The sequence below is a fragment of the Typopeltis vanoorti genome, chromosome 13 (genome assembly GCF_054136105.1).
Source record: "Typopeltis vanoorti isolate ZY-2024b chromosome 13, IOZ_Tvanoo_1.0, whole genome shotgun sequence".
Classification (NCBI taxonomy): Eukaryota; Metazoa; Arthropoda; class Arachnida; order Uropygi; family Thelyphonidae; genus Typopeltis; species Typopeltis vanoorti.
In genome coordinates this window covers 40,124,816-40,140,652 of record NC_143561.1, presented here as the reverse complement: position 1 = coordinate 40,140,652, position 15,837 = coordinate 40,124,816, and the positions used below count along the sequence as shown (strand labels likewise).

General features: G+C 36.2%; 1 protein-coding gene across 3 annotated transcripts in view; it reads left to right on the top strand.

Annotated features, from left to right (window-relative positions):
• Elys (AT hook containing transcription factor 1 homolog) overlaps positions 1 to 15,837 on the top strand; it is a 509,801-nt gene that overhangs the window by 11,034 nt on the left and 482,930 nt on the right. For all 3 annotated transcript variants that reach the window (XM_090402410.1, XM_090402411.1, XM_090402409.1), the window contains exon 3: positions 14,726 to 14,988. In XM_090402410.1, the coding sequence (XP_090258536.1) occupies positions 14,726 to 14,988 (263 nt within the window). The remainder of the gene's footprint in view (positions 1 to 14,725; positions 14,989 to 15,837) is intronic.

The window sequence follows — 15,837 nt, the reverse complement described above, 5'->3', positions numbered from 1 at the left end:
ATGTTGAATTTAAGCAATAGAGACAAGGTTGAACCCTCTGCAACTTTTGTCTCTTGGAAACATTACAGGGAAGAAGAGAAAGAAACTCGAGAATGTAAGACGGATACTATGAAAATAGCATATGACGAAGATACCTTAAACCCTCCAGAGAGGGTATCTCCTGATCCTTCACATCTGAAAACCAAGAATCTTCTCTTAAGGCTTGCAACTTGGAATGTAAGAATCTTATATGAAGCTGGGTATACAAGAACTTGAAGCAATGAAAATTGACATTGTTGGTATCAATGAAGTCAAATGGACTAATAGTGGAAAAATAAACAGAAAGAGCTATTCAAGTATATACTCATGTGGAGACACTCATAGGAATGGAGTAGTATTTGTACTAAAAAATAAGATTGTGCAATCCTTACTTGGATTTTAGCCCATAAGTGACAGGATAATTGCATTAAAAATTGCAGCTCAACCTTTTAATATTTTTATTGTCCAAATATATGCACCTACTTTTGATTATCCAGATGAAGATGTAGAATGTTTCTATGAAGGCATTTAAAATGCACTTAACAATGCTAAATCAGATGACATAACTATTGTAGGCTCAGAAAAGATCTCTTCCTGCATGGGAAACCAGGGCCTGGAACATAGAAATCCAAGAAGAGAAAGATTAATACAGTTCTGTGAAGAAAACAATCTGGTAATAGCAAATACTTTATTTAGCTACCCTCCTAATAGACTTTACACATGGAAAAGTCCTGGAGACAGCTGTAAGAACCAGATTGACTATATAGTGATTAAAAAGAGATTCCAGAATAACATCTTACAAGCCAAAACATATCTAGTGGCTGATATTGGATCAGACCACAACCCTGTGGTCATTAAAGCAGCAATAAAATTAAAGAAAATAATGAAACCTATAAACATAGAAAATTATGATCTTGGCTCCCTTAAAAATCAAGAAATACAAGATAAATTTTTAAAGGAACTGGCACAATCCACTGCTGTTAATGTTCCTGATTCCACCAAGTATCCTTACCCTAAAGATGAAATAGAGGATAGATGGCAGAAATTTAAAGAGGGCATAAAAAAGGCACTAAAACAAACAATTCCCAAATTTGAGAAGAAGAGGAATAAACCCTGAATGAATAACAAGATACTGAAAATGATGGAGGAAAGAAAGAAACACAAAAATCATCCTCAATACAAGAACTTAAACAAAGAGATCAGGAAAAAATGTAGGATTGCAAAAAATATTTGGCTCAACAACAAATGCAAGGAAATTGAACTTCTGGACAAAAAGCACAAAACTAGAGAACTTCATGAAAAAGTTAGGAAGCTAAATAGCAAATCATCTTGCAAAAGGGTAGGCTCTCATTGCATTGAAGATACCAGTGGAAACATCTTAATGGAGAAAGACAAAATAAGGGATAGATGGGTAGAGTATTCAAAGGAACTCTACAATCATAATAGAACAGATAAGCCAATGCAAGAAGATTTGGAGTGGCCTACTATTCTTACCTGGGAAGTAACAAATGCCATTAGGAAACTGAGACCAGGAAAAGCTCCAGGAATGGATAGAATTATGACAGAATATCTAAAGGCTTTATATGATAAGGCTATAAGATTACTGACTGACAAATGTAACAAAACATATGAAACTGGACACCTGCCAAAGCACTCAACGTTCCTAACAATATCTAAAAAATCGAAGACATTCAAATGTGAAGAGTACAGAACAATCAGTCTGATCAATCAGATAGCAAAAGTTATGTTATATATCATCCTAGAAAGAAAGAAATATAAAATCAAAATGGAAATTAATGAAACACAATCTGGAGAAGCAAAAAGAAGTCTACTTAGGTTTTATTGGCTACACAAAGGCCTTGGACAATATACAACATGAACAACTAATCAAATGCATCAGAAATTTAGGAGTAGATGGTAAACATGCCAGATTACTGATAAATCTGTATTGGGAGCAAATTGCCTCAATAAAAATATCAGGAGAAATCTCGGAGGAATTCCCAGTAAAGAAGGGTGTCAGACAAGGCTGTGTTCTTTCTCCTATATTGTTTAACCTCTATAATGAAAATATCTTCCAGCAATTAGAAGAATTTAAAGGAGTTAGCATGGGAGGCAAAAATATAAACAACTTAAGATATGCAGATGATACAGTACTGCTAGCTGAAAATAAAAAAGATCTTCAAAACCTACTAGAAGAGATGCTGAAGCTAAGTGAAAAATGTGGACTTAATTTCAACTTCAAAAAAACTGAAACCATGCTGGTAACAAGAGAAAAACGGAAAATACCTGATATAAATATTAAGATCAGCAGAAATACTTTAGATCAAGTAGAGAGTTATATATATTTGGGTCAACTAATAACAGAGAAATTGAGAAGAATAGAAATTGCTGGATCAACCTTCATTAGCATGAAAAACATTTTGACTTCAAGGGAAATTCACACAAAAACAAGAATTAGGCTGTCCAAATGCCATGTATGGTCAACACTGCTATATGACCCTGGACCATATCAAAATATTGTGAAAATAAACTAAAAGCCTTTGAGATGTGGATCCGAAGAAGAATTCTTATTAGAGTCCCATGGACTGCCAAAAAAACTAATTTAGAAATATTAGAGATGAGCAGAGAAGATAGGAATCTGTTGAAAACCATTAAGAAAAGGAAAAACAACCTACCTTAGTCACATACTAAGGCATGAATCCCTACAAAAAACACTTCTAGAAGGAATGATACAAGGAAAAAGAAGAAGAGAAAGACAAAGAACAGATTGGATGAAAAATATTAAGGACTGGACCTTTTTGTCCTATGAAGAATGCAAATTAGAAGCACAAAAACTGTACATTGTGGAAGCTCATGGTAGTCAACCTCCTGGAAGGAGATGACAAGACTTTCTTCTATATGTGTACCTGCTTATATTCTGCAACTGATCTTACAATTTGCTCCCTTTCCATTCTTCCACTGCCCATGTGGGATGTTGAAGAGAACATATATGGAAGCAATCACTTTCCTGTTCTTTGCACAATGTCTTCACAGGAATCATGTTCACCTACACAGATGCCCATATGGAAAATGGACCAGCTGACTGGAACACTTTTTCTCATCTTGCAAAATTTAATGCTGATACTGTCAGCATTAAATTTTGTGCCTGAACAATGCACCCTATCAATGAAGCAGTAAAGTATATAACAGAGTGCATTGTCAATGCAGCAACAGGCTCCATCCTGTAAATATCATCTCGATTTCCACTCTGTTCAAAGCCTTAGTGGAATCCAGAATGCAAAAAAAAAAAAAAAAGATCAATACATAGCATGCAATGTATTTCATAATAGATACTCCTCTGCTTTTAACTGTGCTCTGGCCAAAGCACGTTGTGTGAGATGCCAGGCTCAAAATCAATCATGGATCCAATTCACCTCATCAGTTAATCAAATGACCAGTGCAAAAATTGTATCGGATAAAATCTGGAAAATGAAAGGTAGATATAGAATACACTGTTTGTCTACTTTAGACCATAATGGAATAGTTATTGCTGATCCCAAAGCTGTTGCAGACACGTTGGGAGAAAATTTTTCCAAAATCTCATCATCAACTTCATCATCACATTCCTGACATGTACCTTCAAGGGGGTGTACAGGATATGATAGTACTATATGAAAAATATACATCATTACTAACTTACTATCTACAATTTTCCTCCAAATCAGTCTGTTACTTGTCAAGACTCCAACATTATCAGATCTTATGTTTCTATCGTCTAAGGCACTTTGTACTGTATCAATCCACCTATATCTTGGTCTCCCTCAGGTTCTTTTTCCTGCCAACCTGACAGAGAACACTTGTTTTGCTAATCTTTCCTTCCCATTCTGTTTAAGTGACCATACCACCTGAGATTAGCTCTGCTAACACATTTCTGGATGCTGACAATGTCAAGTTCTTTCCTAATATCCTCATTTTTAATATGATATTGACATTGATGGCATCTGTTCACGCCTCTAATCTTTCTCAGGACTCTCATATCTGCAGTCTCTAGTCTTTTGTTAAGTGTTTTACTTCTGACTCAGCTCTCAGATCCATAAGTTAACTGGTTTGAACACTGTCTTGTATATACAGCTGATTTAGTGTTCCGCCTAATTTCTCTCTTTTTCCATATGAATTTATTCAATTGACTTCTTACCATACCAGCTTTGTTGATTCTGTTAGTCTATTTCCATATTTAATTTACCATCTTCACTAAAAATCGTGCTTAAGTAGCTAAAATGTTTTGCTTGTTTCACAGGTTCTCCATTCAAAACACAGTTGACATTTTCAATGAGTCTACCTATTGTCATTGTCTTTGTCTTTTCATTGCTGACCTTCATACCATATCTATTACAACAGTTATTCAATTTAGTCAGAGAATCTTGCAAACTTGTAGCGGATTTATTTAGAAGTATAACATCATCTGCATAAAGCAAAGAGCTGACATTAACATTTCCAATTCTGATATCATGTTTAATATCACTTTCCTTCATAATGTGATCCATATAGATAATGAATAATAGAGGGGATAATGCACATTCTTGTCTCACACCAGATTTAACATTAAACCATCTTCCTGTACTTCATTCAATTCTAACTGCTGACTTGCAACAGAAATAAAGCCTAAGTATTACTTGATACAGTGCCCCACTGACACCATATAAATGTAGTGTATTGAATAGCTTCTCTCTTGGCATCTTGTCATTTGAATTTGCAGATCGACAAAACTTAAATATAGATGTTTGTTATATTCCCATACTTTCTCAACTATTTGTCGTAAAGTGAAGATCTAATCCTGACAGCCTCTATTTGGCCTGAATCCACCTTGTTCTTCACCAAACTTTTCATCCACAATTCTTCTCAACCGTTTCTCAAGTATACTGGCATAAATTTTCCCGGAACACTCAGTAGGGAAATTACCTCTGTAATTCTCACATTCAGTTTTATTTCCCTTTTTATATATGGATACTATTAGAGACTCTACTCCAGTCAGCAGGAATTCGTCCCTCTGTCCAGGCCTTCTGAATTATGCAGTGCAGCCACTGTAAGACTTTTATACCACCATACTTCAGCATTTCTGGTCGAATATCATCTACTCCTGCTGCCTTTCCACATTTCAAGCCTTTGATGGCTTTTTCTACTTCAAGTATGGATATGTATTCCTGACTGTATGCCTGTTGAGTGTTTTTTACCACTGCTATCACTGCTTGTTTCATTTAGCAATTTTTCAAAGTAATTACTCCATACTTCAAGGATATCTTTTTCTCCTGTTTTCATGTCACCTTTATCATCTCTAACTCCTTTTACAACACTCTTTCCTCAATTTCTAAGCTTCTTCAACAATCTCCAGAATATCTTACCACCTTCTTGATATTTATTTTCTATGTTCTTGCCAAAGTCCTCCCATGACTTTTGTTTAGCTAGTTTTACACAGTGTTTAGCTTTCATACATTTCTCTCTGTATTCTCTAAGACCACAAGCTGACTTATTTGCCAGGAACTTTTGATATGCTTTCCATGGAGTTCTGATTTTTCTATCCTTGCAGACAACTTCACTACATGCCTCTCTGGCTGAATCAATCAGGGTTTTCTTCTAGGTTTGCTACTGAATCTCCAAGGTTTGGTTCTTGTTCTCAAACTCTTTCATTTTTTCCTTCAATAATCTTTGTGTATTTTAATCTACAGTTCACATTTGAGAGCTGCTCAACTTTTATTCGCTTTAAGACTTTCTTACATGTCATTCTTTTCAATATGAAAATCGATTTAACCTGCTCAAGACTAAATAGTGATCACTTCCAATTTCAAATCCTCTGTACACTCTGGTGTCCTGCACCAGGGAGAAAACATCACTATCAACAATAACATAGTCAATAAGACTTTTCTTATTCCTAGCCTCTTCTCTCCATGTGAATTTGTGCACATTTTTATGTTGGAACATGGTGTTAGTAATAACCAGGCCATGTCCTGAGCAGAAATCCAACAGATATTTGCCATTATTATTAGCTTTGCTCTTTTCTCCAAATTTTCCCAAAATATTTTTGTATGTCTCACAATCATTTCCTACTCTGCTATTTAGATCCCCAACAGGGACCAACTTTTCCTTTTTCATTGTGTCAGTTGCTTTTTCTAAAGCCTCAAAAAATTCCTCCACTTCTACCTTAGTAGAACCTTCTGTGGGACCATAGGCACAAATTAGTCTCATTATCCGGTATCCCATTCTCATATTTGCCCACATCACTCTACTTGAGACTGCCTGCCATTCATGAAGATGGTAGGCATATGGCTACTCCTTCTTTTCCATTATTGTCCTTGCCTGAATATAACATTTTGTATTTATTTCTCAGAAAGATCTCACCAGTTTTTGTCTTTTTTGTTTCAGTCACCCCTATTATGTCGATCTGGTACTTATCTAATTTCTCAGCTAGCTCCATTTCTTTGCCATTCAGGCTTCTTACGTTGATAGTACTGATCTTTAACCTGGTGATGTTGAGTTGGGGTGTGTTTTCAGATTTGTTCTAGTAGCTGACTTTTCACCGTTTGCCCTGGTTCCCTGGCGAAAACAACGGGGTCCTTTTTTAACCGGGCAACGTCCCAGCCGGCATGAAATTTTGTCATGTTGTACCATCATTTTGTATATTGCTTTAAGCCAATAAGAATACAATTTATTTGGCTAAATCCCAAATTGCCAGCCCATCCTCATTCGTTAGTATCCAGGTAGATACCCAACAGGGTGCACCACGAGAAGGTGAGGATTGGACATTAGGTCAGAAGCCCTGGTCGGTTCTCCGCATTCCCTTAAAGGCTATGTGGAGGTCTCCTCTCAGTTATACAGCTTTGACCCTTAAGCACCCCCTTCACCCCATCAACTTCATTTCCTCATGAATTTTTAATACTGAAAGAGCAGCAAGAGAAACACATTTTTCTTCCACTGGGTTTGAGCCATATAATCAGCCATTTATTTATGGAAGAACTAAAAAGAGTTCCTTTACTGTCTCACCCAAGTGCAGTAGGGCCTGAAAACATCCAGTATGAAATGATAAAAACATCTACCATCATCTTCTATGGATCCTTCTCTTAATATACAATAGAATACTTGCAGAGGAAGAGTTTTCAGATTCTTTTCATAAGTCAGTTAATATTGCTATTCCAAACCCAGGAAAGGATCCTATGCAAGCAAATAATTATCGACCTATTGCTCTGAAGAGCTTTGTAAAATATTAGAGAAAATTGTTAATGCCAGACTTTTCTGGTATTTAGAAAGCAATGATCTTCTCTGTAATGCACAATATGGCTTCCATAGACATTGTTTCAACTTTAGACCGTTTGTTTCATTTAGAAACTTGTATAAGAGATCTCATCTCATCTTCTTTATACCCTCTTTTACCTTGCAGTGTCGAGGGTCCATTGATCATCGGACCTCAATCCGTTTACAGGATAAGGTGGTCAGCCCTATGCCCCAGTATATCCTATGGCCTGTAGTGTTAAGTTCTCAAGGCCAGTTTGTCTGCTTTGCGGGATGAAAAATCCCAGAATAAACTGGGGAAAAAACCCTGCTGTCCACGCCCAAGACTGGCTAACTTGGCTATGGCTGAGGAAGATCCTTCAGCTCCTCACGTTACCGACAGGAATCGAACCTAGGACACTCCTTCCCCAGGCATATGGTTGCGAAGCACATAACCACTAGGCTAACCGCGCAGACTGTATAAGAGATGCATTTCTAAATCAAGAACATCTGGTTTCAGTTTTTTTTTTTTTTATACAGAAAAAACTTATGACACAGCCTGGAGATATGGCATATTAAAAGACCTGTATAACCTGGGTCTCAGAGGACACCTTCCTATATTTATTAAATCTTTGTCCATGTATACTTTCCAAGTCAGAGTGGGAAGTATGCTATCTCGACTATATCATCAAGGTCCTGTGTTAAGTGTGACACTTTTTTGCTATCAAAGTTAACTGAATCACTGAACAATTTCCTCGTAGTGCAGACAATGCTCTATATGTTGATGACTCTTCACAATTTACTGTCCACCTTATATAAATCCTTCCTTCCATCAAACTCACTCTATACATCCACAAACTCCACACCATTCATCCTGCACAGTCTGTGCACTGACTCATTCATGATCATAGCTCTGTATCAGCCCACCTCTATCATACCATAGCAACAACCTTACAACTTTTACTTCCTCACTCTTCTTTTTCACATGACTAGCAACTCCTTTATATCTTCTCACATACCACACTTGTCACTTTGTACCAGCCAAAATAAACATCTCTTTAATCTTCACTCAGCATCTTTACAGCATCACTAGCATCCTTAATCTTGGCACCAGGAAAACATGATTTTATCACACCTCAAGCCCTCCTCTTAACAGTGACTCACCATACAAAATCACACAAAATCTCATCTTTATTCTGATACTTATGGTCTGGATGTTTATAAAAGTCTTTGGATAGCAGATGATTTTCATAAGACGATATATTATGATGACTCAAAATAAAAACAAAATATATTCAGTTAGATTATCCATGAGCAGGATTTCTAACCTATCTAATCACTGGTTTACCTATACTGATGTTTATTGGCCCCTAACCTTTTTGTTAATGAGATTTCATAAAAATTTTCTTTCAATTTATAGAATGAGCCTTTTCTTTCCTTTTGCATATAAAGTGGCAGAACATAGTTTACTGCTTCAGGGTTTGTTCAGACTCATGTCTTTGAGTTCGCACAAAGAAAAATCTAGTCCTCATCCGTTTCTTAGCTGCAAACAAATACAACTTGCACATCTTTAAGGGTTCCCTTGTCTTCTCCTCAAATTCCATATAATGAAAAATTTCATTATATGAAATTTTTCTGAATGGGAGTTGCTTTTCTGAAAGGGTGCTATGGAATAACACCCTTTCAACTGCTTTCCAAAGAATATAATCCACAGCTTTTCAAGATAAATGTGAACAAGTTCCTTCTTGCTTATCCATGGTACTAGTGTACTATAAATTGACCAGCTGCTTGTGGATGGATTCCCCTCTCCTCCTGAAAAATCACATTAGTGTTCATCTCAGCATTGCAATTATCCTCTGAATTGTGTTTGCAATGTGACCTTTGAAGTTATTCAATATCCTATCCTTCTCGTCTGTTGTAGGATGAGGGGGTTACTGGTGTATTAATGCAGCTGGTTTGCCTCTCCTCTGCTGCATCCCCTCCTAAGGGCGATATTCATGACTGTAATCCGTGTGTGTGTGTTCACGGGGCCAGTTTGCCTGCTTGTAGGATGGAAAAACCCCCAGATAAACATAAACTGGGGAAAAAACCCTGTTGTCCATGCCCGAGACCAACTAACTTGGCTAACTTACTTACTGTCTTGGAATATGGCTCAGGAAGATCCTTGAGCTCCTCACATCATCGACTGGAATTGAACCTAGAACACTCCTTCCCCAGGCATATGGTTGTGAAGCACATAACCACTAGGCTAACTGCATGGACTAGTGAAGTTATTCACTAGGACTCCAAAATCCATAGTCTCATTAGTTTCTCCCAAGCTTATTCCCACAACTATAATATGTCATTGGAAGCTGAAGTGCATAATGTTATGCTTACTGTTGGATTGACAACCATTGTACCTGTAATTCCAACCTATTCAGTCATTCTTTAAATGATGCATATTTAGAGGAAGACTTGAATAGGTTTGGAAATGTAGGCAAATATGTAAGGCAATCCCTGGGCAATAAGCAGGGCATTTCCCATCTTTGCATTGTCATCAAACAATTGAACATCTCCTGCCAAGTCCTCTCAATATCATTAATGTATACATCAAACAACAATGATCCGAGGACTGATCCCTGAGAAACATCACTAGTTACCTTAACCTCTGATTCTTTCATGATACTCCTTTCACATCTCTAAACATAATCCCATGATTATAATATGCCAGCAAAAATCTTATCACAGTAAAGTGCATAATATGATGATAAACTACTGTTCATGATATGATGAAAAACACATAGTAAACTACTGTTGAAATTGAGTAGGATTCAGGTGATCCATCTGAATCCTGCTTGATAGCTTGATTACAAGGCTAATTGACTAATAGGAGCCAATGAGTTGTGTATGGAGGTGCAGTGTCCCAAAAAAAAGGATAGTGATAAGTGGGGTGCCACTGGGTTCTGTTCCGGTACCACTTTTTAACTTATATATCAGTGATATAGTTCATGGTGCAGAAGGAGATATTCAGTTGTTTGCTGATGATGATAAATTAGGATGAACAATGTCAGGAAGTTCTTATGTGTTGTTACAAGAGGATTTGAATAGGTTGTTGATACCTTTGGGCTGAAGAATGGGGATGTCATTCAGTGTAAAGTTATGCTTTTCAGCCAGAGAAGATGGAATAAGGTTTACCACATTGGAGGAACTTTGCTTTAGGAGGAGGCAAGGGATCGTGGTGGATGGGGAACTGAAATTCAGGGATCATCACATTGTGAGAGTTGTAAGGGTTACTCAAAAATTGCTAATTATTAATGCAAAGAATGCTGACATCTATTAATAACGAGGTGATAGTTTCATTGCATTAGGAGCTAATTAAGCCTTGTGGATTTCTGTGCACAGATATGGTCACCTGGATACATTTGGTGATAAGGCAAATTTGGAGAGAGTGGAGAGGTGAATAACTAAGTGTCTCAGGACTCTGGCTTTTGAGTATGATGACAGATTGAGGAAATGTCTTCTTCAGAGCTTGGCAAATAGTAGGAAGGATGATATAATGAAGACATATAAGTTGGGGGAGAGGAGTCTATCAAACAGACATGGGAATTGTTGCATTGGATATTCCTGGAAACTGTAAAGAGGCGAAAAAAAGAGATTTTTTGCTTGGCAGGTGGTGAACGAGTGGAATACATTGCCAGAATCGGCAGTGGGTGCTTCATCACTGAATGAGTTCAAGGCAAAGTATGGTAATTATTGTGATCCATGAGTGTTTGACTTCCTGCAATGAGTCTTTGGACTCCACAGAGGCTTGAAGAAATACTATAATGTTACACTTATTAACCTTCCTACCAGCCGATGTGGGTGAAATAGTGACACCAAATTGCACTTCTTATCCATGTTATTCAATGGGTGGTTAGAGCTTCGTATCCAGATTTAGCTGAATGTCTATAGACATTCAGCTAAATCTGGATACGTCGTGGCTGGTTGGGGGGGGGGGGGGTTAATGCTGAATTGACAATCATTATTTTCCTACAGTTCCATCCAGTTCAGTCATTCTGCAAATGCTGCATATCAGGAACATCCCCGAATTCCCTACCTATCTTTACATTGTCAGCAAACAATTCAACATCTCCTCGATTTCATCAGGATTTCACAATATCATTAATATATAGGTTGAATAACAGTGGTCCGAAGACTGATCACTGAGAAACAACACTGGTTGCTCATCCTCCCCTCCCTCCCATATACCACTTTCTGATACTGTCTGTCTGACAGCCAGTCTCTTAACCAAGTCAGCAGCTTATATTCCAATCTTGCATCTTCTAATTTATGCAATAGCCTTTCAGGTGGCATTCCATCAAATGCCTTAAGTTCAGCAGTATGTATGTTGAAGAGATAGAAGTCAGAGGGAGCTAAATCTGAGGAATAGGGGGGGGGGATGTTCCAACATTTCATAGCAGATCCCTTAATTTTCCCATTGCCAAAACACTTTCATTGGCAGGTGCATTGTCTTAATGAAAGATGATTTTTTTCTTCTGCAAACCAGGTCTTTTCTCATAAATTTTTTTGTCTAGTCTGGTTAAAAGATCAGAATAATATTCCCCGGTTATTGTTTTACCCTTTTCAAGATAATAAACAAAATGCCTTTAGCATCCCAAAACACCAGTGCCATGACCTTTCCTGCTGATGGAACCGACTTTATCTTTGGCGCTGAACGATCAGCTTCTGTCCACTGTTTTGACTGCTGTTTGGATTCTGGTGTGTAATGGCGAATCCAAGTCTCATCCATAGTAATAAATTGACGCAGAAAATCAGTTTTATTCTTGTTAAAATGCTCCAAGATATTTTCATGCGAGTGCGTTTTTGATCTGCTGAAATCTAACTCTCACCACATTTTTGACTGTATTCATTCTCAACTTCCATTGATGCCCTCCCATCCTTTCCCCAACCTCCATAAAATGAAAAATTCCATTTACTTGTATACTTCAAAAGTTTGTAAATCTCAATCATAACCCTCTTTCTCTTTTTTGCTGGTGTCTGCACATGACAAATTCTCAATCTCTTCATAATCTGTATTCCCAATCTTGGCATCATCATCTTGAACATTCTCCTTTGCACCTGACTGGCTGAATAGGTAATGTACCTGTTCTCTAACCAACAGGCTGTGGGGTCATACCTCAACTTGAGCACAGATGCCTGTTGTGCAAGTCTCAAGGCAAGAGATGAATTTCATCTCCTGGTGCAAGATTAGGCCCCATTTATTGGAGGCCTGAAATGGCTTGCTGAAGTCATGTTTGGTCTCTAGAGCAGGGTTTCCAGACCACGTAAAAAAAAATAAAAAGCATACAGAAAAAAAAAAAAAAACAACTACCAAAACAATAAAATTCTTAGCTCGCTGACGGTACTTATAATATTGGTGGTATACAGCCTTTCATAGATCAGAATCATACAACAAACGCCAAACGATAAATGCACTAAAAACCACAAATAATGTACTAAAAATACATTAATTAATCAAAGAAAGCATTCAGTAAATAAGCCAATAGTGTATTGACTTATTTTCTTTGCATCATTTACACAGCTTTTTAAATTTTGAAACTTCATCTCATTCATTATGAAGTTATTCCTTTGTAGACTGTTTGTTCCTCAGTTTGCAGAAGGACTCTGAAAGACTTTGTTGATGTTTCTCAAATGTGAAACAATTGTAATCTGTGACAACAAGTAGCAATATTTATCTCTCATCCTCTTATAAATTAAAGCCTACACAATGTCTGCAAATTAATTTTGAATAAACAGTCAAGTATTCTCAAACAACATTTCATTTTGCATAACTTGCAAGACATCATTATTCTTATAATAAACAGAGATACCCTTAAAAATTAATTTAACAAGGTAATTTTAATTTATTTCACTGCCAGCTGTAATTCACACATCAACACCCTTTTTAATCCTTAAGTAGTTATGTAGTAATAGGGGTAAGCTTAGTTTTTCAGAATTCACAACATGAATTAGCTTAGTGTAATTATATACTTAACCATACACATTGTAAAGGATTTTTAATAGTGTTATTTAAAAAAACACAATTATTTTGCAAAGACAAACCAGAGAGTGGACTATGTTATTGACATTACATTGTGTAAAGGTAGCCTAGCTCCATTGCTAGCATTGACCAATTCCTGTTGTTTTCACACTTTATCATATGTCTTTCCTATTGAATTATTTTTATGGATAAGTTATATAAATTACCCTCACCCTTATTATGGACAATAAATGAAAGGAAATGCAAACAACTATAATTTTTAGTCTTATGAAGTGCAAAAACCTGAAGGTGAAGGTATGGGAGTAGAACATTTTTTCAAAGGAAGAGGGATTCTAAAATGCTTGAACACCTTAAGTGACTTTTTAATATAGCCAATTATAAAGAAATTCAATAAACCATTTATTGACTTTAAAAACTTAATAGGTGCACTAGTAAAACAGTATCAAAATGACATGAAATGTAAAAAATTTGTCTGTTACTACTTGTTTTCATTAAATAAAAATTAGTTAAGAAAATCAGGGTCCAGTAACATGCCTTCTTAACAAGTCATCTACAATATCTGTAGATGCTTCTACAGATATTGCAAATGAGGAGAAACTTTGTCCATTATATGAGATACATAGATAAAAAGCAGAGGAGTTTTTGTTTACTTAATTCCTCTTCAAAAGTCTAATTAAGCAAAAATTATACATATGATTGCTGCTGCTTTATTCTTATAATTTTACTAATTTCATTCATTGTTAATGCACTAGAAATAAAAATTCCAATGCACTTAAATTAAATTAACATGTCATTAATTAAAAACTAAAGCATGCATCACATTTGCAAAAAAAAAAAAGTTCCAAATTGCCTATCACAGGCAGAACTACTATAACATATGACACTGCCACTTCCAAACTAAAGACAAATAACAACAATGTGGGTATGAGATTACTTTCATTAGATATGACTGAAGTTACCAAATTGAGCCTATGAGTAACTAACTGGAAACATCATCTGATCTAATGGTTATGATTGTTATAGATTATCATTATATGTAGTCTGTTATAAAGAGGGTGCAGACAATATTAACAAAAGCTAATAAAAATAACAGGAAAACATTGTTAGCATTGAGCATTTCATCTATTTTTTCATTGTAAACTTTGTATTACAATGAAATTGTAATATGAAACATATTAATGTTTTATTTTAGGTTTATTTAGTATTATTTATGGCAGTGTTTCTCTGAAACCAATATCTGATATGTAAAGCAGTTAAAATTAGTAATCTATTTAACCATATAATTTATTGGAAAAATTATCATGCAGTTAAAAAGGGGTATAGCCATCAATAACAAAAACCAGAATAAGAAATACATGGTGAAAATTTTCTAAAACCATATAGTATATGCACATTATGTACATGATCTATATATATATATATATATATTTTTTTTTTTCTGTTGGATAGATGGAGCTTGGTCATGGATTATAGAAGGATCTACATTAGATGTATTTTCTACAACCAGTGGAGAGCATAGCAGTTCCTGGTGTTTTGGTGCTGTAGTGAAAAATACAGCTGTAACGATAACAACAGTCGTGGATTTTTGTTTTGCCGATCATTCTATACCATATCTTCTTGTTGGGCTAGATGCAGATGGAGGTGGTGGACTCCTCTGTGTGTTTGATGTCAAAACTTCTAAAGTTATTAAAGCTATTGATATTCCTTACAAAGTGAGTTATATTTTCTTATTTGGTGTTTATGTATGTAAAATGAATATAAAGAATGATATAAATAAATATAAAGAAGGAAATATATATACTGTATATATGTGTGTATGTACCGGGTGGACATAAAATAACTTTCCCACTTTGGAGGCATCTGTAGCTAAACCCAATAAACGGAATGAGACCAAATTTTATATTGAGACTTTTTCCAATAGGAAAAATTTTGGCGCTGGCGGAGCCGAAAGCAGTCAGATATTTGTAGTAAATGCAGGTAAAAAGGATTATGCAAATTTTACTGTGCATACGTGAGAGCAGTACCACCAATTCCACTTAAAAAGGGATTGCGAACGTTCAGTACAGCACCTTTTACACCAGCATTTCAGTAATGAGAGGGTTATCAGTCAGTTTTTTCTGACGGCATGGCTGCCTCGATCCCTGGACATCACTCCATGTGACTTTTGGCTGTGGGGTATTTGAAATCCATTGTGTATGTTGGTGGCATTCCCAACTTGCATGTCTTGAAAGAGAACATAAAACGGGCTGTTATGAACATCCAATCCGTCTCCTTACGCTCAGCTGCAGAGCATGTCGCACACCGGATGCAATTTGTTGTACTCAAGAAAGATCAGCACATTGAAAATAGTGTATGTGGTCCAGGGGACCCTGATTCTGATGAATAAAACATTATATCCTGTGAGTTCAATCATTACCATTAATTTCTGTGTCTCTCGCAAGTTGTTGTTTTAGTTTAATTATTATTCTGATTATCATTGTAATGTGCCACATATCCAGCTGAAATGAGTGATGCAGCTGTCGCTTACATCATCAAAATGTTGTTATTCCATTTTATCTGCC